Here is a 24,667-nt window from a genome sequence, read left to right as displayed (position 1 = left end):
ATGATGTTCCAGTCTAATATCTCTGTATTAACTTTTTTCTAGTTGATCTATCCGTCGTTAAAGATGGGCTACTAAACTTGTTTACTGCCTTTAATCACCATTTCTCCCTTCAATTTTGTTAACATTTGCTTTATATGTTTAGGGGCTCCAATGTTGGCTGCATGTATGTTCACAATTTTTATATCCTCTTGATAAATTGGTCACTTCATATAATATACAGATTACATACATATCAAGTATCCCTTATCTGAAATACTTGGTACTAGAAGTAATTTAGACTTTGAGTATTTTCAGATTTTGGAATAATACTACATGTGTTCTTAAAAGCTAAAGTGAATTTCTTATATGAAGTATTTAGTTGGGCCTTGTTTTTTTTTATTCATTTGGCCATATTACACGTTTTGATGAAAAATTTAATCCACTTACATTTATAGTTATTAATAGGTAAGTACTTCTTACTATCATCATATGGATATTTCAAAAGATGCAGAAAAAGTATGTGACAAAAATCAACATTCTTTCATTATTAAAAACCCAAAAATTAAGTATGGAAAGACTGTACTTCAACATAATAAAGTTCATACATGATAAGCCTACAGTAAACATCACAGTGGTGAAAACCTGGGAGTATTCCTTGAAGATAAAGAGGGAAGAATGCCCACTCTTGCCACTTCTATTCAATATAATATTGGAACTGTTAGCAAGAGCATTTTGACAAGGAAAAGAAATAAAAGGGATCCAAACTGGAAATGAAGAAGTGAAATTGTCCCATGTCTACAGATAACATGATCTTTATATATATAGACAGAAAACCCTAAAGTGCCCACTTAAAAAAAAAAAAAGAAAACAAACATCTAGAAATAATAGACAAACTCAGTAAACTTGCAGGGTACAAAATCAACATTACAAAATTGGCAACATTGTTTTAATACTAACAACCAATTATCTAAAAAAGAAATCAATAATACCTTTTACAACAACATCCATAAAAATAAAATACTTATGAATAAATTTCACCAGTGTTTTTAAATACCAGTACTCTGAAAACTATAAAACATGGATGGAAGAAATTGAAGAAGATACAAATAATTAGAAAGATCACCTGTATTCATTGATCAGAACAATCAATATTGTTAAAATGTCCATATTACCCAAAATAATCTAGAGATTCAATGTACCTTATATCAAAATCCCAACAGCATTTTTCAAGTAGAAAAGAAATCTTAAAATTCATATGGAACCTAAAAGAGCCAGGCACAGTGGTGCCCGCCTGTAATACCAATGGTTCAAGAGGCTGAGGCAGGAGGATCTTGAGTTCAAAGCCAGCCTCAACAAAAGTGAGGTGCTAAGCACTTTAGTGAGACCCTGTCTCTAAATAAAACACAAAATAGGGGTAGGTATATGGCTCAGTGGTCGATTGCCCCTGAGTTCAATCCCCAGTACCAAAAATAAATAAATAAAAAGTAAAAATAAATAAGAAATCATAAGGAACCCAAAAGAGGAGCCAAAGCAAAATATTCTAAATAGCCAAGCTAATCTTGAGCCACAAGTAATCGCAAAACCATATGATAGCTTTGTAGGTAATTTTTAAAAATACTATAAAGATATAGTAATGAAAATGGCAGTGCACTTTCACAAACAGAGCATATATAGAACCTAGAAATAAATCTGCACATTTTGCAATCTATTGATCTTCAATAAAGATGCCAAGAACATACAATGGGAAAGAGGTAGTCTCTTCAGTATCTGGTGTTGAGAAACCTGGATGTCCACATGAAGAAGAAAAACAAATTGGACTCTTATCTCACTCCACATGAAATATCAACTCAAATGGATTAAAGACTTAAGTAAACATAATACCCCAAACTATAAAACTACTAGAATAAAATAAAGTAGAATCTTCCAAGATTGGTTTGGGCAATAATTTGGGGAGGTATAACCCCCAAAACACGAACAAAGCAAAAATAAATAAATAGAACAGTATCAAACATAAAAGCTTCTACACAGCAAAAATGATCAACAGAGTGAAGATACAACCCATGAAAAAGGAGAAAATCTTTGTAAACCATGTATCCGATGGAGATTAATATCAAAGGAACTCAAAATATAGAAGAACTCAAGCAAAGCAGTAGCAAGAAAATAAATGCCTGATTTTAAAACGGGCAAATAATCTGAATAGACATTTCTTTCAAATGAAGACATACAAATGTCCAGTAGGCATATGAAAATATGCTAAACATCACTAATCATCAGTGAAATGCAATTCAAAATCACAATGAGTTAGCACTTCATACTTGTCAGAATGTCCTTTATCAAAAAAACAAAAGATAACAGTGTCAGCAAGAATGTGGAGAAAAGGAAACCCTTTTACACTGTTGTTGAAAGTGTACAAAGGTACAGCCATTATGGCAAACAGCATGGAAGATACTAAAACATCTTAAAAACAGAACTACCATATCATGCAGCAATCACACTCCTAGGTATATATACTGAGAAAATAGAATCACTATCTTGAAAAGATATCTGTACTCCCACATTAACTGTGGCATTATTTTTTATATTCAAGATATGCAACAAACCTAAGTGTCAATTCACAGATGAGTGAATAAAGAAAATGTGGTGTACACACACACAATGTAAAATGATTCAGTCTTAAAAAAGAAGGAATCCTTCCATTTGCCACAACATGGATAAACCTTGCGGATTTTATGCAAAGTAAAATTTTCAAAGCCAGGCACAGAATGCCCAAAACTACATGATCTCTCTTCTGTGTAGAAATTTAAAAAGTCAAACCCAAAGAAACAGAGTAGAACAGTGGTTTCCAGGGACTGGTGGATAGAAAGGAATGGAGTCAAGGTATGTTAGGTAGAATAAATAAGTTCTGGAGATCTAATGTGCAGCAGGAGGTGCTGTAGTTAATACTACTATATTATATACTTGAAATGTGCTAAGGGAGTAGTTTTTAAATGTTACCACAAAAAATAAAATGGTATCATGTGAGATAATGTATATGTTAATAACCTTGACTGTCATAATCATTCAGCATGTACACATACATCAAACTCAGAGGTTGGAGTATAGCTCATGGAAGAGCCCTGTGTTTAATCCCCAAGTCCACAAATAAAAATAGAACAAAATCTTCAAAAAATTATCATATCATACTTCATGATATATATATATATATATAATTTTATTTATCAATCATACCTTAATAAAGCTGGGAAGAAAACACTTTAGGTAGCTGTGGTTTTATCTTTCTGTTAACATCAAAAGTAGGTAGAATACACCAAAGCAAGCATTTCCCAAAGAAATAAATGTAGCAAATTAAAAGAGGATAATAAAAATAAACTACTGGAGCTCTTAGGTTCAAATAAAACAAAAAAAGAAAAAAAAAAAGGGAAGGAGAGAGAGAGAGAGAGAGAGACAACTTGCTTATCAACCAGCAAGTTGTAAGCCAGATACCTTCCAGGGGCATAAAGGGGGAAACCAAAGCCATCACCCATTTCACAGCACTCCTGACCCTAAAGAAAAACACCAGCCACCAAAAGAATAGCACAGCCATTGGTCTCCTCCTGCAAGCCAGGTGTCTAGGAGCCCTAACTGTCACAACCTTCTTCCTCCAAATTTGTAGCATACTGAAACAATCATTATTTCTTGAATAACAGGCATTTACAGGAGAAAAAAGAAAGAAAAGAAGGAAGGGAGGGGGTGGCGAAGAGTGGTTGTTAGCTTTTCATTGCAATGACCAAAATACCAGACTAGGACAACTTAGAAGAGGAAAAAGTTTATTTTAAGCTCACACTCTCAAAAGTTCAGTTCACAGTTGGCCAACTCCATCACTCTAGGCCCAAGGTGAGGCAAAAGGGCATGGAAGAAGAAAGTTTTTTAGTTCATGGTAGCCAGGAAGCAAGGGGAGAGAGATCAAGGTGTCGGAGACAAATATAAACCCCAAAGACCTTCTCCCAGTGACTATTTCCTGCAGTCACAACCTGCCTGCCTATAGTCACCTGTGAACATCCCTAAATTAAACCAGGAGCCTTTGGGGGACACCTCATACCCAAAGCACAACAGAAAGATAGATAAAAAGCAAAGGGGGTGGGTAGGGGAAGGGAGAGGAGAGGAAAGGATGAGAAAAGGGAAAAAAAGAAAGGGAGACTTATTTCTGTTCACCAGGATCATTCTAATTAGAGTCTGAAAAATAAAATTAAGTCATTTCAATTTTCATATGAGGGGCTGGTTTATAGCTCAGTGGTAGAACACTTGCTTAGCAGGTGTGAGGCACTGGGTTCGAGTCTCAAGACCACATATAAATAAATACATACATACATACATAAAATAAAGGTCTCATCAACAACTAAATTTTTTTTTCAAATTTCATATTGAATAACTCAATAATTTCATTTATACTCTAGAATTTTTGGCACTCCATAGATGTGGCCACAAGTTTATTAGAATATTCCTTGGGATTCATTCATTCATTCATTGGGTGTTTATTAGAATATTCCTTGAATCATTATAGAAACTCAGAATATTATTGCTAAATTTGGCTTTAACAATTTTCCAGTAGAGCTCCCTAGTATATGAAAAAGGGTCTTAAGAGATCTGCAGAAAGGTCATCCAGGCAATTAGTGACCAAGCAGAATATGAAGATCAGGCATTTTAGCTCCCAGTACAATGTATTTTATCCAGAGACATGCTATAATTTCTAGGTTTTATGACCTCATTTCCATATTAGAAACTTGTTAGAACCTGTAGTACCCATAAGAGAAATATCTCCAAATGGTTTTTTCACATCATTTAGATTTCTGCTTTAAACTATTAAAATAAGTAGGAGTGTTTTTAAAAGGTGAAAAAAAAAAGCAATTTTGAAAATGATGAAGCACTCTCACATCCCATTTGCAATTTGCATTATATATGGAGGCAAAAAGGAGATGGTACATGTTTGCCTGATTTCTTTGTATTCTGAAGCAATGAAATTCTCCAGTTAAATCTGGTTGTCCACATTTCAATTTATAAAGACTCAGAGGAGTTTCACTATTGAGGGATTTGTTGGGGGAGTGATACAGTAGATGCATAAACACTCTGGGTACCCAGTCTACCCTGCCTGACTGTGCAACCTTGGATATTTACTTCTTCTCTGTGAATTTCAGTTTTCTCATCTGTATAATTAGGAGGTTGTATGTCTGTCAATGGATGTTCCTTTAGACCCTTTGGTGTATATCTGTGAGCATGCATTTTTCTGAAAAGATGTTCTATAGCTTTTATTAGATTGTCAAAAGAAACTGGGACACAAAGCAAGTTAATTGCCTATGTATCAGTATCTGAAATCCCTAACTTCTAAAATGTAATAAAGCTATAAATATAATTTCAAATGGGAAATAGGTATCAGTGTAACTATTAGCATGAATAAGATTATTTGAAAAACATTCTGTATGAAGGTGCAGCTATGGTGAACCATACATTTAAATGTTAGCTGAAGGAATTCTCTAGAAGCTCAGTCCAGATTTTCCATGATTACCATCAATTGCCCTGACAATGGAACTACATGTGGAAAATCTATATCACAGATTTCTAATCCTGAATCTTTATTATCAATATTTTAATGAGCTATCAAGGTAGTCTTGCTTCTTGGGATTATATAAGGAGCAGTTACACACACACACACACACACACACACACACACACACACACACACACGAGTCTATCCACTAAAAGCTCTTTTCTCACAGTTGTCAGAATGTCCATCCCCAAACCACTTTGATTATAACCTTTGAATGGATGGATGAATAACTGATGTTCTTACAGAATGTATATTTAAAAAGATTCAGAAAGTCACTCTGCTTTTTCACATATTTTCTTCCTTTCACCCTTCCTTAATTTAATAAAATTCATTAATTATCTCACATGGGTTGGAAATTCTCCTGGACCCTTGTCAAATATCCGTGAACAAAAAAAAAAAAAAAAAAAAAAAAAAAAACATATTCAGCTCTCATAATCCTTAAGGGGAAAAATGAAATAAATGACACACACAAAAAGTAAATTATTATTTTTAAAAACAGTAAATACTTGAGCAAAAAAGGGAAAATAAGAAAGAGAGTAGGAAGATTGACAATACCACAGGAGAAATTTCCAATTTTAAATAGGTCAAGGCCGGCTTCACCAAGAAGGTGTCATTTTAAAAAGACCTGAGAAGATGAGGGAGTGAGCCAAGTATGTAATTTTGAGGAAGAGCTTTCTAGGCAGAGAAGGAAACAGAGCCAAGGTATGCTTGATTTGTTCAAGGAATAGCAAGGAAGACACTGTGCCAGGGAAAAAGCAAAAACCATCCTGTTGTTGTGATTATGAAATTTGTAAAATTTCATCTTTGGTTCACACTTCATATTCTATTATTTCTGTATTTAAGATATAATCATAAGACTTCATAATCCTACTAGAGTCCCAGATTTATCAAGATATGCCAGGTTAAATTCTTCTGAAAATTTATGAATCACTCCAGAACCATAATCTGATTGGTATGCATTTTAAGTTTCTCTGTTCCCACCAACATATATTTGTAATAAGCTGTTATTTGATATGCAAATATGCCATTTAATAGGAGATGATGTCACTGTATAGTAATCAACTAAAAGATATTCATTTTGGAAACTGAGAGTTCAAGCACAAAGAAATCTGTTATTCCAACAAAGAGAAATTCCAAGATTCAGAGTTAACATGAAAGCACCCATTCTTTATGAAATGTCACTGGTCCTTTTGGCATTTACTTCATTGTTCGTTTCATTAACTTCCTTCCAGAAATTGAAACAATCATGATTACTGTACAATTTACATGGTATTTCTCTGTGCAAAAAACAAGATCCATATATAGTAATTCTTTATGAAGGAAAGGTCATGCAGCCATCCCTCCCAGCAAGCATCTTATTCCTGTCTCTTCCCTCAAGTGAAAATGAACCATGATCTCATGATAAATACAGCATAAAACGTGGGCAACCATACCTTGCCCAGCTGGTCCTTTTTGACAAAACCAGTGGCAGCGGCAATGGTCCCTGCTCCCTCCACGGTCTTCTGTGCTACTGCTGTCACACCAGTCACCACTGCCCCTCCAACATTTGTCACTTGCTCTTTGGTCTTCTCAGCCACTGGAACAAATCAAGAGCAACAACAGATTAATGCATGGTAGAATGACAGCGATGTTTCTTTGTGCTGTCAACTTCTACACATCTGTATCTACATAAGCCATAGATGATGAAGGAATCAAAATCCTTCAAAATCCACCAAGATTTCAATCTTTGAATTTTTTTGTAATTATGTATGATACTAAAAGGTGCTTCAAATTTAATTATCATGAACATACCCTCATTAGCAATATGGGTTTGGTTTATATTGAGGAAAAGTTTCCTAAAGCAATACTCTAGAGTTAGTTACAGTTAAATCAGTCTCAGCATGAAATTTATTTCTTTATTTCATTTTCAGTGCCAATTCTTTGATCTCATTCAGCAAGTTCATTTTCACCCCACTTCCAAAGTAATATAACACATACTACTTACAGGTGGAGCATTATTAATCCAATGATCTAAAATTGGAAATGCTCCAAAATTTAGAAATTTTGGGGCACCAACATGAAACCACAAGTGGAGAATTCCACACAATGAAACTTTGTTTTGTTGTTTGTATAAAATTACTTCCATGTTTCATATATAAGGTATATGAAACAAAGGAATTCTGTGTTTGCAGTTGGGTCTTGATCAGTCCCTTTCTAAGATACTGCATTATTTATAGGCAAATATTCCAAAACCAAAAAAGAAAAATTGAAATTTGAAACATAACTGGTCCTAAGCCTTTCAGGTTAAGGAAGTATACCTGTTACTCATACATGTTAGAAATAAACAATAACAGAAGGCAACTTCTATCCTTTTAGAAAACAGAAGGACTCTTAGTAATAAAATTGATTTTCCTTAAGTTTAATGGGAAAATAGGAGCTAGACTTTGAGTATAAGTTTTATTTATCACACAATATGATGATTCAAAAAATTTTTAGCATGTTAAAAACTTAAGAGAAGTGTTAATAGTGTAGATTGAATTTGTAAGTACAGATTTTAACTTCATATCAAAAATTCTCTAAGATATCAAGAAACTATATCTAATTGCTGAATAATATTTCCATATTACTTCCACAAGGTTGCAAAGAAAGCTCCAATTAAAAAGAAAGTTTGTTACAACTGAAGAAATCTATGGGGGGAAAAAAAAAGAAAGAGATTCTGCTTTTTTTTATTGTAAACAAATGGGATACATGTTGTTTCTCTGTACATGGAGTAAAGGTATACCATTTGTGTAATCATAAATTTACATAGGGTAATGTTGTTTGATTCATTCTGTTATTTTTTCCCTTCCCCCTCATCCCTCCCACCCCCAAGGTTCTGCTCTTTTAATATTTCTGAGGTCAGTAGAGAAATGAAATAGCTCCTCTTCATTTTAACCTCAGTTACATTTGTGACCACAAAGCCTGAGGTCTTACATCTCATCTACATGTATGTCATGTTTGTCTTTTCATTTTGTCTCACAAACTTATCCTCTGTTTTTTCCTCCAAAATTAAGGAATTCTTGCTTTTGAGTGCTTCCTCAGTCACTCTCCTAAACAAATAAAGACACATTTTCTGATCGTGCTTTATACTCTCCAATTAAACCTCAGTATGATGAACCCAAAGAGTTACACTATATCAGCTCTTAGGTGTTGCTCACATGATTATTGTACCATACAGAGTTGACATCATTAGTTGGAGAGGCTAATAGTTAAACACTGTGAACAATTAATTTGTTTTGAAATGGACCCCTGAGGTCATAGAAGCCAATGTGGTCTGTAGGGACTCCTTAGTTCAAGCAGTGTGGGGAAGCCTGACGTGGTCACAAAGCTTAAAGCCAAGAGTCCACAGCCAGTGCTGCTCTGTATCTTCCTTTCAGGCTAGAACTTTGTAGGTTACCTACTGCCCCTTTTGGGACATGGCCGATACCTCCTGAAGAGGAACAGCTAACTGTAATTCAAGTTCTATTCAAATGCCAGTGAAAAGCTGTTCCTGGCAATTTTATATTCTTTAACATTCCTGGAATGTCGATCCTTTAAAAATAGTGAATTATATGTTTTAAGTTGTAATTTTTTTTCTTTTCCAAGAACACGAATAGAAAGTTTTGCTCAAGAAGAACATTTTCTTGTCATAAAATCTCAAAGCAAGACAAAAATAGGTTTTGCTTTTTCTACAGACTCATAGTTTTTCTGCCAGCCATGAATTTTACAGTATCTAGATAATCCTTTATGTATGTATAAACTTTAATGTATTGTTTTAACACAAATAAATTTCACAGTAAAATGAACCTTGTATGTTATTATAATTGCACAAGGCTTTATTATTGTACCAGTAAATAAATTAATTACACTACAAATGACATAATGTTCAGATAGCAATTACAGACACATCTGAAGAGATTTTTGTAGGAATGATTTCTCCAGTAGGTTCTGCCCTGATGTTGACCTTATTATTCCCCCATTAAGGTCTTTTAGACTGTTTCTCCACTCACTGAGATCCCAAAACAAAAGGAACAGGGAGAAAAGCAAATTAGAAAATTTGGATTTAATAAATGGTATTTATAAGGGAAAAGAACTTATAACCAGGACCAGGAAGGATTATTTTCTTCCCAACCAAAAGATACTGTAATATTTTGAATTTACTTATGTTCTTCCCAACGTGCCAGTCTTTCCCATTTTTTACGTATAGCTCCATCTGGCCTGAAGCCTTTATCCCACTTCTGTTCACACAGCAAACTCAATTGCTTTTGCTGAAACTCAGCTCAAATGTCATATTTCATTAAAAAATTCTCTTTTCCTAAAAAGGGTCTCTTTTCCTCGCCATGTGACCTCAAAAAGTTTTAGACATCCTCTACTACTGAACTTCCGCCTTGCACCATAATTATTCACTAACTATGTCTGTTCCTCTTCACCCTCCCTATTATGAGATCTTTAAAATCAGGGCTCCTGCTTTGTCATTTCCTATATTATCCAATGGTAGACAGTCAATAAGTAATTTGGAGTGCACTAAAAGAAATCTTGTGTCATCTTAAATGTTTACATTAACTTCAATCAATTGATTTACATTTTATTTAGTTAATTTAAAGGTAAAATTCTAAATTGGCAATGTGGAACCAAGTTTTAAAGTAAATCTAATCTCTGACAAAAAGAAAACTATAAAGTAAGAAGTTCTTGTTTGAATTGGTACACAAATTCTAGATTACAGAAAAATAAATGTAAAACAATTTACTAAGGAATATTAAATCATAACATGTTGAAAATTAGTTGTGGTATGTTTTATTATAATGTAATAAATTTTCATTCATAAGAATCAAAACCTTCAGAAAATCTCCAGTGTTAGACATTTCTTTATACCATACTTATATGAAAAAAAAATCTATATGTAAGTGAAGAGGTGCATGTGTGAGTATAAATCTCTGTGTGTGTAATGTGCGTTTGTGCACATGTGTGTGTGTTGCTATTTTGTCTTGTTTTGATGCTAGGGCTTGAACCCAGGGGTGTTTTATTTACCACTGAGCTACAACCCAGCCCTTTATGTTATTCACTGTGAGACAGTTGCTTAGGGCCTCACTAAATTACTGAAGCTGGCTGGCTTCAAGTTTGCAATCCTCTTGCCTCAGCCTTCTAAATCACTGGGATTACAGGCATGTGCCACTGCACACTTGGCCTATCCTAATTTATTTTTAAAGCATCTCTCCAAAGATATGTCTTTCAGTTAGTACAATTTGAACATTCTCATATATTCTTTTAATATGATATATTAGTTGACAACTTAATAATTTTCTGAGGTCTGAAAGCCAGGATTAAAGGTGAAGCTTTCTTTTTTTATTTTTTTACCTTGAAATTATCTACTGGGAGAAATTATTTCATTTAGATTTTATTGACAGAAAATCCTTGGCATAAGTTGACCGAAATCTGTATTTCTGCACAAGCAGCTGATGAGATGAATCTTAGAGAAATTGTCTTTTAACATTTGTGGATAATGTTCTGTACTATAAAATATTTTCTTGCTTCCCTAAATAAAGACCAATAACAATAATGAACATTTATTTAACAGTTATGATGTGACTATATAAACATTTTAGACCAAGCATAATAAGCAATCAGCTCTCTCTCCCTATACATTGAGGTAATTATCACAAACTTATGTATTCTCATAATTGGAATTTGGGTTTTATAGTAAATACAACAAATTAATTAATGTGTTTATCTCATGTGGAAAAGGAATAGCACTTATTGCAGCTGGTTACTTGAAATGCCTTCTGAGAGTCAGACTAATTATGACATCATTTTTGATATTCTGCTACTTCCAGGGTCCTTAATGGGTACAGTGACTCTACTAATGCCAAGCCCAAACCACCATATCCTTGCTGCCCAACAGCCTTTCCCATAGTCTTCTGTGAAACACTGGTCTCTTTTGACCCTATAATTATTGAAAGAAAATTTCAAGAGTCAAATGAGGTTGAAAATCCCTGGGTTAAACTATGTTATGAAAATTTTTTTACTGAAGAACAATTCAGATTCTTCAATATGCTAGTGAATGGATTACATTATATAAGTTTCCAACACTACAAAACCAGAGAAACATAAGCTTGTGGGCAATTGTACTTCAGAGAATATTTTGTAAAATGTTGAGACTCTCTCTCTCTCACACACACACACATATACAAACACACACTCATAATTACATTCTGGAAAAGACTGAAAATTTCCAAACTTGTCAACAGTTATCCTTGCAGCTCATCTTCATAGTTTCCTTTAGAAATCAGTATTAGTAAGCTTCTGTGATTTTCACCAGACTGAAATCTTGGTACATGCTGTCTTCTTTCTAAACTACATGATTTATCCTCGACTGTCATAATGGAACAACATTAATCTAGGTTGGCTCTCTTCAGATAGTATTGCCTCTTCCTGCCTGCTATACAATAGTTATAAAAATCATGGTTAATAATATTTATAGAAGGTCCATGCAAGGCAATCAATGCAGTGCCTTTACTTGCCTAGTTCTCTGCATATATATAGTCTCAGTTCTATAAAAAATGTAAATTAAAAAGACATATGTGCTGGGAGTAGTGAACCACACCTGTAATTCCAGTGGCCAGGGAGGCTGAAGCAGGAGGATCCTATGTTAAAGGCCAACCTCAGCAATTTGTCAAAGCCCTAAGAAATTTACTGATGGACTAGGGTTGTGGCTCAGAGGTAGAGCACTCGCCTAGCATGCATGAGGCCCTGGGTTCAATCCTCAGCACCACAGAAAAACAAAATATAAAAAAGAAAAGAAATTTACTGAGAACCTGTCTCAAAATTAAAAAATAAAAAGGGCTAGGGATGTATGTAACTCAGTGGTAAGTTCCTCTGGGTTCAATCCCCAGTAGCACCTCACAAAAAAAAAAAAAAAAAAAAAAAAAAAAAGACATGAAATGCTTTTCTTCACATGCTATAAAATTGTTGTTCAAGAAAGGTCCAGTAGAAAGAAATGATACCTGTAGTACATACTACTTACTTTCAGTTTTCTAGAGCCTTTGTGTATATCAATTCACTTAATTATTTTACAGATGAGTAAATTAAATCACACAGAGATTAAGAATTATGCAGAACATCACACAGCTGGTGAGGTACAAACAGAAATTTGAACCAAAGAGGGCTCATTCTAGTGTTTACAGTTTTAACCACAAACTCTGTTAAGATTCTTGTTTCATTTTCCTCATTTTCATTTTATAATTTAGTGACACAAAACATGTTATTTTTGTGAGGTATTATTATATTTAATGCTTTCTGATTATATGAGGGATGTTTCTGATTGTACCTCATTTCACCACACTTATCAGGAAAGAAAGCCCTCATAACATGGAACAATGGCAGTGAATCTACGGGATAATGTGTTAAATTTTCATTCTCTTTTGATTTTTCTATTTCTATCATTCTTATATGCATTTTCCTCATCCTTATCATGACCATAATTTCCACTCTTTTTTCTATTTTTTAATTGTAAATTTTATAGATCTGTTCAAACCATTGACAAAATTAAGCCAAGTAGAGATAAGTACAATAAGCCATTTATAATCACCTCAAGAGCATTTTCTACTGTACTACTGCACTCTGAATCATAAAAAAATATATAATCAGTATAATTTATGGTCAGAGTATTTTATTGGACTTTTAAAAATTTTATGCTAATGTTTTGGTAAACAATAACCTTCCCATTTGATTAATGCTAGCAGTTTGCCAATTTTTGGTTGTAATACTCAAATGCCCAATGAGTATAAATTAACCATAGCTGGTCAATTCAAAGTCTTAGCAATTCTTGGCAATTAAGTATATGTCTTACATGCTTTTCATAAACATAGATAATTAAAATACTTCATAAATGAGTTTAAATTAGATTGATGCTCCCTTAGAATGCTCCTCTACCGGCACAATAGTTGTTTACAATTACATTCTGAATGATCCATGCTTGTGCCCTACTGGTTACCCTATATTTTGAATGTCATCCCTGGATATAAGCCTCTGAGAGCTTACCTGTTGTCACACCATGAACCACTCCCTCCTTGGTTTTGGAGCCTATAAAACAAATAAATTCAAAACATAAGTCTCAAACCATCCTTACATTACTAGTTAGTCAGTTTTAAATATAAACAATTTAAAAATCTCAATGTTTGGATGCCTATGTGTAAAGATATCCCTGGGAATACCAAAACTAAAAACTAAACTAAACTGGAGGAAATTGAACAATCACTACAACAAACAGAAGAAAACAAAGCTAACAGGAGGACCTTTCCAATTAAGATTTTAATTGGAAAATTAAATGTGGGGTAGGGAGAAGTTGATCAGTGGGCATTAAGTTGCAGTTAGACTGCAGTAAGAAGTTCTAATATGGTCCTACAGGTGGAGTGATTATAGATAACTATTGTGCATTATATATCTCAAAATGCTAGAGGAAGGGATTTTTGAAAGTTTTCACCATAAAGAAACAGTAAATATTTGAGATAGTTATGTTTAAGCTGATTATACAATGTATATCAAAACATCACATGGTACCCTATTAATATATACCATGCTGTGTTTTACATATAAATTAATAAAATACATTCAATTAAAAGATGAAAGAAAAGACTTGGACATGAAATGACATTTTTCCCCCTTGCTTTCCACTTCATAAGTCCACATACCAAAAAAGACAAAAAGTGAGATAACATTGGAGTTAGTGAGAAAAAAGATTTTAGATCCAGAACTGTTGAAGCTACAAAAGCACAGCACAATAGATTGGATATTCCAGGAAGCCCAGATGGAAGGTGAAAGAAGGCAGTAACATTTGTCGAGCAGCTATTATGTAAAAGGCTTATTAGATCTCATTTAATCTTTATAATATTCATGTAATAGAAGTACATTTTGCCCATTTTATATTATGAGGAAATTAAAAACCACAGTGCTTTTCCCAGTGTTATAAGTGCAGACTTATAAGCACATTGAAACTTGGTCCCTATGTAAGATAAGAATTTCCTCCAAACCTTGACCATTACTGAATTTACAAAGTTTTTACATATGCATTATTGAAACTATGTTTCTTAATTATTTCATTCATAACCTCTCTGATGTTGTATTTTTCAGTATAGTTCACACCAGTTTTTTTAACTAAAAGGTTTTTGAAGAAAATAGCTATGATAGATTTGAGATTCATTTAAAAGCTATTCTAAATCTCAAATAATGTCACTCTATCAAGATCTAGAATATAAAGAAATGAGGACATAAAAGCTGACAAGGATTAAACCTTATATGTGAATAATAAGGTAATTATTAGTCTTCATTTTGTAAAAATGCACTAAATTTTGTAAAACCCTTACTGCGCATACAAGAAATAACTATCAATACTTTTTAAAAGAAACAGGAAAAAAATGCAAGGGAGCCTCAGTTTCCTTTTCAGAAAAATTAAGAGATAAAGTTAATCAACTACTCGCAAAATAAAAAGGCTCTTAAAATTATAGAGGGCGGAATATGATTATTTAGTGGGAGTGCTGGTTTTAAAATGATGACCATCAGGCCAGAGCAAAGAGTGAGAAAACATAAAGTACAGATATTTAAATTTTTAATAATTCTCATGAGCTCATGAAGGTAATTCATGAATCAAATTTTGAGAAATGTTTATCTGAGGTTATTTCTAGCTCCAAATTTATTTGAAATTTAGAAGACTTTTATGATTTAAAAAACATGATCAATAAGATAATCTAAATAAATACACAAGATCATACTGAAAATACTTATTGAAGATGTTTGAAATATATAAATATGGCATTAAGTGAATCTTGCATGCTTCATATTTGCACCTATATTTTACAAAATAACCAAGTGAACTTTTTACATTTAATAAAACAAATATATTTAAGAATTTTCAATTTTAATATAAAAACACCCCAACACAAATGAAACATGAAGCTTTATAGTTAAGAATGTGGGTTCTGGATTCAGTATGTCTGGGTTTGAATCTTCATTTCACCACAAAATAGGCAAATATACATCATTGGGTCTACATGATGATAAAGGGAGATAATTCATATGAAGTTCTTAAGGCATGTTTAATACATAGCAAATACATGGTAGTGATAACTATTATTCTTCATATATAATGTTTGCAAAGGGACTGGCAGTTTAAAGCAGAGGACAAAGCACCCAATTGTAAATGTCATAAAAATGAAAATGTATGATTGCTAAATATGTCGAAGTATGTGTTAAAGCATATTATATAATATAATATTCTAGGCAAGGTTCACTTTGAATGGTACTGTGACATTGTGAGATGCACAAGTTGAACCAAAGCTGTGTAAGTTATCTTAATAATTAATGAGGGGAAAATTACAAGTAGTCAATGGAAAAATATATGATTGTTTTATGACCTTTGTGGTTGAAATATTTTAAATTCTCTTATTTATAAACAGAAATGAAAAATGTTAAAATTTATTTAATTTACTCTTAAAATTTTATTTAGTATACCATAATTTAAAATATTAAGAATGAAAGTGTTTTATTTCTTCATAAAAAAAATTATCAAAAGTAGTTTAAGTTGGGCATGTTGGCACATTCCTATAATTCCAGCAACTGGGGAGGCTGGGGCAGGAGGATCACAAGTTTGAGGCCAGCCTCAGCAATTTAGTGAGGCCCTAAGTAACTTAGCAAGACCCTGTCTCATAAATAAAAAATAAAAAGGGTCAGAGATGTAACTGAGGGATATAACACCCCTGGGTTCAATCCCCAGTTTTGAAAAAAAGGAGTTTAAAACGTTGCTTCCCTTTTCATTGCATAACTTTCCATTTGGGCATCTTTACATATCTTCCGAAAGAATCATCATAGTCTTTCTAAGTTTAGATCAGTTTCCATGATGTTATCCTTTGCACTTTTGATATCATAATATATCCCAGATAGTTTCTTTAACATTAGGTGTTTCTGTGGCATCACCTCCTCCGATAACACCTCAACCCACCGATCCCCTTTCCCACGTACTTGATATGCTTCACTTTCACAGAGTGTTTAGACAGCATATCTAGAGTCTCTTGAACTACACTAGTGACCACATTCCTGTGGTCAGCTATTTCTTCTATAAATCAATGTGAATTTGATTCAAATTTTACTTCCAGCATTTTCCACTTCATTTATTTGCTGTACTTTCATCTTTGTTGGCCTGTTTGCTGTGCCTTTATGCATTTCTGTGAAATATCACATGGATTGATCACTAGGAGACAAGGAGGCTACATAACTACAAGTGTTGCTTATGCATGAACAGAATGACAAATACAAAGTGACAAATCACCGACAAACTTTAAAAGTGACGTGATTTAGTTGTCGACTATAATGCATTTCTGTTATTTACGTAACAATAGGGGGGTCGAAGAGCTAGCAGTAAAGTTTATGCCTTATGCAATTACTCTCAATTTATGTACTGTGGTAAATAAAAGAAATTTAAATTGTGCTGTTAGGGGACAGGTGTGACTTTGTGTTAACCGGAATCCATGTACACTGGAACAATGCACAGTGAGAACTGCTTGTATTTAAGAGAATATTTCTCATCTCTATCCCTCACCCTTACTCCCTGCGCTCCACATTTTTAAAAGTATATTTACTTTTTAAATAAATACTTGTGGAAAATTTTAATAGCTGGTCTGGTTTTCCCTCTCTGCCTCCAAAGTACCTGAGAATTTGACCCTTGATTAAATCATGGACTGTGCCTAGAATCAAAGACAAACCAGAGTCCTTATGAAATATATATATATCTCAAACCAATGATCTAATTGTTCATTAGTAATCTATAATTGATTACTAACCTTAACTCATAAGCAATCTCTAATTGATAAAAGATACTACAAAATAAGTACCAAGAAGCTACATTACAGCAAGATTCCAAAGCTGAAGGGCTACCAGAGCTGATGGACTCTCTGAGCTAAGGCAGCCCACAGCTCCTCTATCTTGCCTCTTACCACCTCACAAGGGTGCAGAGTGGATGAGGTCACAAGTAACACCTGGGATTTGCAAGCACTCAGCTGTACAACTTTTACACATGCTGTGTTGAGTTTCTCAACCTGCGAGGTGAAAGCATACTGTGACTTGAGCATTTGAAATCAGTCACACAGTGACCACATTACTGATTGAACACAACAACACTAGCAGAGTTGTGAAGATCATTATTTTCTTGCATTTATTTTTATAACACTTTACATTATATAAAGAAAATCAAAGTTTTCTGCTTTTGAATTTGAATCCCAATTTTTATAATTTGTGAGTCATGTGATTGAGATTTGTGTCTATTAAACTGAAGTATGTTGATTGAAAGTTTCTGTACACAGATATCACCAAAGGAGGGGAAAAAAAGTATAAAAATAAAACTGATCGTTATGGCCAATCTTCAATTATAAAAAAGGTAGATTTTTACAAAAAAAGGTAGATTTTTATGCAAAAGTGTATTTTATAAAGGAATGATATTACTTTTCTTATGAGGTTTCTGCCAAACTTCTTCAGCCGAAAGTGAAATTATACATCTTCCTTTGATCACTTCTAGTCTTTCAAACTTGTTATTAATAATGGTTTTTTTGATGAAGGATGAAGAGATAAAAATAAATCATGTTGGCAAAGCAACTGCTCTCTTGGAGAATTAATTTGATTGTAATAACAACGATGGTTCCTATCACTGAGAGTATGCTCAATTACTCTTATGTCCTGTTTTATTATGCCATTCTCACAAAGACTCTGCAAGGTAGTTGTATTTTTCTAGATCATATTTCTACAAATGAAGGAAGTAATACTCAGAAAAATGAAGTAACTTCACCAAGATACTAAAGGTAAGAAGTGATATATTTGAACTAAAACTTAGATCTGTATAACATCAAGTCCATGTTCTTTCCACTTTCAACCACAGCCTCTGGGTCAATTCCAGTCTGCTATCGGTTTAGGTAAAGTTTTTTGAAACGCAGACACACTAATAATCACCTATGGTTGCTTTCACTTCAACAGCACAGTTGAGTAGTTGAGACTGGGATCTTAGGGCCAAAGCTATTACTATATTATCTTTTACCAAAAATGTTCACCAACCCCTGGACTGTGTTTTTATGTCTTCACTTGGTCACTTTTTATCCTAAGTCCTATGTACATGTTCAACTTTTAACTGGACTTCAGAATATAACCAATACATAATTTATAAGATACACTATGTATTAAATATCACAATAGATATTGAACATTATCAAAATATTTGACACATAAACATATTACAACATTATATAATCACCTAATAGCAAATAACAGAATTAATCTCTGAAAAATCAAAACATTTTATTTGCCCAAACTCATAGCAATGAAAACAAATAAGTGTTCTAAATGACAAGATCTATTCATTACCTGAAAAAGAGCAATACATTACATCAATATTCAATAGTTTCTGTGTTCATTACAAACTAATGGAGTAAATATTAGCATCCTGAAAAAGTAACATTAAAGAACAAAATTACTAAGTAATTGATGTCAAAGAACAGTTGCCAGCCTGAAATTGCAAAACATCAAAAACAGAGGATATATAGAAAGATAGCAATTACCTGTATGTCACTGATTCTGTATTTCAATTTTCATTTAAAATACATAATTCACACTTCACAAAAAATACCTTGAAATTAACTCATCAATCTATTCCCTCTTGTTCACACTCATTTCAAAGATTTTCTGAAAATATCTTTGAGGCAAAGAAAGAAATTTTAAAAAAGATTTGTGGAAAGATTCAGTCAATTTACAAAGGGTCTATGAAGAATAAGTAGAAGTGATCTGCTATAAACTTTAATGAGAAGCATTCATAAAGTGGTTTCAGGTTATAAGGGTTTCCTCTGCTCATCTATGTTGGATTGACACCATAGATTTCTTTAACTCCATAAGCCTGGAAGTAGCATCCATGCCATCTATGCCACCCCAGAGACTCATCCTCCACCTTAATTGGTCATCCTGTAACTCCTGCCATGATAGTTGTCACCAGAAAACACAGAGGAGCTTAGAAGAGCAGAGTAGAAAGAGGAGAGGAAGAAGTGTGTGTGTGTGTGTGTGTGTGTGTGTGTGTGTATACATGTGTTTACATGCATGTCTATTCTTAAAGAATTTGAAGTGTTTTGTAAAATAACATCAACTAAACACAGTTTCAGATAGAGGAAAGAGAGTCTTGGTGTATACTCTAAAGATGCCAGATATTAATCTCCTTATTTGTTATGTATCATTCGATAAAAGAAGTATGTAAACATTTTGATGATAATAATAGCACCCTCAAACACTTTCTTGAGCAGTTAGTCCCCAGTGTTCACAGTGACCAATGATGACTAGGAATAACTAGGAAAACTGAACTGTCCTTTCCCTTCTAGTGCCATGGTAGGTCCTTTTTTATACATCAGAGGACCATATTAAACTCTTATTATAAAATCAGAATATATTAAAATTAGCAGATATCATTCATGATAAAAGAAACAAAGGCCCCATAAATGATTCTTATTCCTAAGAATAATGTTTGATTTTGGGAAGATTTTAAGTTTTAAAAACTACCCTCTGAAAAAGTCATTTATGCACAGAAACATTCATTGAGGAAGAAATAAAAATCCTAATATTTATAGAGAAATGATTCTAGGATAACAAAAGATTTGCCTTATTTTTTACTATTTGCTAAAATACACACATTCACATTCACCTACCTATGTACAGCTATGACTCACACCATCCTCTTGAGAAGTGATCACGAGAAAATGAATCAAGCAAGAGATACCAGCATTTAGAGTATCAATCATCCCGAGCCTTCAGTGATGAATAAATATGAAATGACATTTGGGGTTTACATACCTACATAGAGAACACCCTCTTTTGTCTTTCCTGCTGCTTCTGCCACACCCTGTTTGGTTTTTTCAGCTGCAGCCACAACTCCCTCCTTGGCCTTTGAAAGTCCTTTCTTGAATACATCCATGGCTAATGATTCCTTCACACCACACTGGAGAACACAAAATACACTTCCAATGAGAACATTTGGGCAAAAACAATCCAGATTAAAACATCCAAGAAAAAAAAAAAAAAAAAAAAAAAACACTAAAAAAAGAGTAGAAACTCCCAAGCATGTGAGACTTTTAAGTATACCCTCATTTCAATTATAGGACAGAGCAGTGTTTTCAGCTTTTGTATTAAACATTAACATCTCCCATCCATGTTGGCTAGTAAAAGTCTAGTCACCTAAACATAGATTAGGATGAATCATCTGAGGGGTTCTTATGGCATTTCAGAAGTGGAATTGCCTGAAAACATGGACCCCTCTTTTTCAACTTCCCAGGGTCCCCAAAAGGTAATAGTAAAGTTAGGAGCATGCTTAGAAGAAAGAAGACAGAAAAAGAAAGGGAGGCGGAGGCTTAGTAGGGTCAGGGGCATCCTCAAAATGAATCCAAGCAGAGGACTCATAGGTTGATCCAGGAGAGCAGAGAGAAGAGAACTACCCACTCTGGATGTGGCTGAACTTCAAGGTAACAGCTAACCAAAAAGCGCTGGTTCTCATCCTGCAGACCACCTTCCTGCGCTCTGGGCTACCCACTCAGAGCAGGTCCTCTCCACCCCAAGCGCAGACTCCACGCCAACGCCAACCAACCGAGGGAGCGTGCTCAGCTAGAACGTGGCATCTGACCTTGAGCCCTGCACTTGTTAACCCCTCACCACCTGTTGACTTCCCTTCTCTGCACTTCCATTTAATTATTTGCCAAATGCAGTTCCTCACTTTCCAGAGAAAACTGAGAAAGCGGGCAGCAGGCGGGGGAGCGGGATGTGCTAAGAAAAATAAAGTTGCACGTTCACGCATCCATCATTCTAGTGTTTCCGCCAGCAAAAGCGTGTTCCCGAGGAGCAGCCTGACCTCTCAACCTTTGGGAAGGAGAAGCGGAGAGTGCAGGAAACAGGAGGAAACACGGGTCAATTTACTTTCCAATCAAGTAAAAGATCCCGACGCAGCGGGTCCCCAACGCTGCACCGAACCACCTCCCAGGAGTCCACGGAGACTCCCCTCCCACCAGGTTGCCCCCCTACACACACGCCAGGATTTCCACAGCTGGGTATAGGGGTAGATCTACAGGTACTTACCTGTGTCCCTCTGCGTCTCCAGAACTCCAATTCCTCCTCCTTCTCTGTTTTTCTTTTTAAATCTAAACAATTTCCAAATATTATTTAAATAGGTAAGAGGGAGGAAAAGGAGCACGTAGGAAGGGCGGAGGCGGTACCAGGAGAGGGACGGTCCTCGGAGGAGGCTGCTATCAGCACAACACAGGGACAGGAGCCCGGGGGCGTGGGAGGCAAACCCGGGAACCTGTAGTCGAATTGCCACTCCCTGTCCCCCACACAGAAGGATCCGAGAAAAAGATACAGAGGGTCGGAAGGGAAGGCGGCAGAGAGCGCAAAGGATGGAAAGGCGGGGCTGGGTCCCCGAGTGCTCTCTAAAGCCAGCACGCACCTCACTCCACGTCGCCGCGCTGGGTCGCTAGCCCCCTGGCTCCGGGCCCCTTCTCGTGGTCTCGGTCTTCCTCCCCCAGTCCTCTCCCTCCTCCTTCCCAGCGGCTCACCGCCTCCACAGCTGATTTGTCAGCGCCTCTCTCCGCCCCTCTCCCCGCGCTCTCTGCTTTCGCTGCCGCGTGCGCTTCGCTCCTTTTCTTGGATGGAGATGGGGATGGGGGTGGGGGAGCAGGTTGTACCTCCAACTGCGGCCCCCCTTAAGGTCCCGGGCGGCCGGCAGGTGGGATGTCCCGCGCTTCACCTCCAGTTCAGGGTCATGGGGGTTTGGGGGGCTATCGGGTACCCTAGGCTTGGACTCCAGTCTCCCCCGCGTCCCCACCCCCTCCTACCCTGTCTTCGCCTTTCCTTTGGTTCCTTTTGGGGACCCTCTCGTCAGAGTCACCACTAAAGGCTCTTGGGAAGATGCTGAAGGAGACAGGCAGCTTCAGCAAGGGGGCTCACAACCGCACCGTCAGGAGCAGGTTTCCTCGCATCATTGAAATTTGATAAACAGTCGTAAGACACAACGTTAAGGGTAGCTTTTGTTCAAATATCCTTAAGATTTTCATTTGCTCTTAATCTTGCATGAGCCCGAAAGGGTCCCGCGGGTGGAGAGAAGACGACTAGGGAAGAGTTACAGGTCGAGGAGGCAGGAGGAGGCTGGGCAAATCCTCTACCCACCCCACTATCACCATTTTCTTTTCCACCAATCAGCGAATGCCAGACGCTGATTTTTTTTTCCCCCCATCTGTGGAGCAAGAAATAAATATTCCCCAGCCGTCGAAAACAAGCGATCATAAGACATTTCCTACTCGAAAAGGGACCTTCTTTCTGACCCAAGTACATGGTCTAGGAGGTAAATCCGGTGTGGTTTTACCCTCCTGGAGCATCTTATCCAATTTCCGAAAGGCAGATTCTGTACACCACTCACCTTTCTGACTTCTGGTTCTGGTTGCACTCGGAGCTGACAGCCCCCGCTCCAGTACCCGGCACGCGCGCGCGCGCGCACACACACTCACATACACACACACACACACACAGACGTACAAGCGCGAGCTTCAAGACAATCTTTGCATCGGTTAACACATTTTCACCTCTTTCAGAGCTGAGTGGAGAACAGCTGTTCCCGGATCCCACCGGAATGGAGAACCAAGCTCCTCCCTCCAGCAGAAAGGCTTTGCTTCCTTTGCCTGGATTCTGAACATGTGTTGAGTACTGGAAGGAAAAACAAGTTTTTGCTGTATTTTAAAATTTTGTTTCGTCTTTATTTTTGTAGAAAAAAAAGGTTTTCTCTGATTCTTTTATTCTCATTTAGTCTCTAAATTTTGTGTAAAATGAAGTTTAAGTTTTATTTAAAATTTAAGTCAAACGAAGATATTTTAGATTGCATTAGACCAATACAACCTTTTGAAACCACAAGGGAATAGAAGTAAATGATCATGTATTAAATATATAGAAAAGATACATATACACACACACATATGTTTGTAAAAAAAAGACATTTATTGCTCAAATTCTTTCACTCAGTATGCCTTAAAAAAAAAAAAAAAAAAAAAAAGTAGCCTTTCTAATGCAGTGGTTCATATTTTGTTTCCCGAGGATCACAGAAAGAAGGCTGGGCTTGGGAACTGGTTGACTCTCTAGCTTTGAGGACTTGTTATGTTCTCCTTTCTCCACTTTCCCCTCAGATAATTCCTCTTTTCAACATTTTATTGTGGAAAATGTTCAAACACCTACCAAAGTATAGAGAATAAAGGACTCCCACATGAATATCATACAACTTCCACAGTTTCTCAATGCCTGGTCAAACTTGCCCCATCTGTATGCCTATCTACTTTATCACTACCAACCCCTCCCTTTTTTAGCAAATTCTAAACTTTACATATATCTTTTCAACTGTGAACATTTCAGCATATATTCATAAAATATAACCATTTTAAATGACAATAGCATTAGACAATATTTTAAATTAAAGTATGACTTATTTAGTGAAATACTCATTCTTAAGTGCCTTTAAATCAGTTTTGAAAAATCTTTCACATTAGTGTAACATATCACTTTAGAGACATAGAACATTTTCACCAGTCCAGAAAATTCCTTCGTACCCTTTCAAGATGTGCATCTTCTAGTTGTGCATATTCCATAATAACAAAATCTCATACTATGACCTTTGTTTTGTACCTCTTTGATGTTTTTTCACACCACATATTCGTGAATTTCATTTATGATGTTGCATGGATCACTAGTTTATTCTTTTTTTTTTTTATTTGTTCTTTATATATATATGAACAGTAGAGTGTATTTTGACATACTATACACACATGGAGTATAACTTATTCTAATTAGGATCCCATTCTTGTGGTTGTACATGATGTGGAGTTTCTCTGGTCATTTATTCGTATATGAACATAAGAAAGTTATGTCAGATTCATTCTGTTGTCTCTTTTATTGCTTTTTATTGTTTCATTTTATTATTGACAATAACACATGCTTTCCCCTATGACACATCACATCCAGGTACTTTGATAAATTATGATGTCAATTATTTAATATATTAATTAATATGACATA

General features: G+C 35.3%; 1 protein-coding gene across 4 annotated transcripts in view; it reads right to left on the bottom strand.

Moving 5' to 3' along the window:
• The window catches only part of SNCA (synuclein alpha), a 111,466-nt gene extending 88,222 nt beyond the window's left edge, over positions 1–23,244 (bottom strand). The window contains exons 1-5 of one of the 4 annotated variants that reach the window (XM_079153353.1): positions 22,059–22,145; positions 21,692–21,753; positions 20,420–20,564; positions 13,595–13,636; positions 6,994–7,136 (exon numbers count right to left, since the gene is read on the bottom strand). In XM_079153353.1, coding sequence (XP_079009479.1) covers positions 6,994–7,136; positions 13,595–13,636; positions 20,420–20,540 — 306 coding nt within the window. In that variant the 5' untranslated portion in view covers positions 20,541–20,564; positions 21,692–21,753; positions 22,059–22,145. Of the gene's footprint in view, positions 1–6,993; positions 7,137–13,594; positions 13,637–20,419; positions 20,565–21,691; positions 21,754–22,058; positions 22,210–23,027; positions 23,118–23,190 lie in introns of those variants that run through there. The other 3 variants (XM_079153355.1, XM_079153354.1, XM_079153352.1) reach the window with 3 other exon arrangements.
• Positions 23,245–24,667: the final 1,423 nt, after the last annotated feature.

The sequence above is a fragment of the Sciurus vulgaris genome (genome assembly GCF_902686455.1).
Source record: "Sciurus vulgaris genome assembly, chromosome: 9".
Taxonomy (NCBI): domain Eukaryota; kingdom Metazoa; phylum Chordata; class Mammalia; order Rodentia; family Sciuridae; genus Sciurus; species Sciurus vulgaris.
This window is presented reverse-complemented; position numbering and strand designations above follow the sequence as displayed.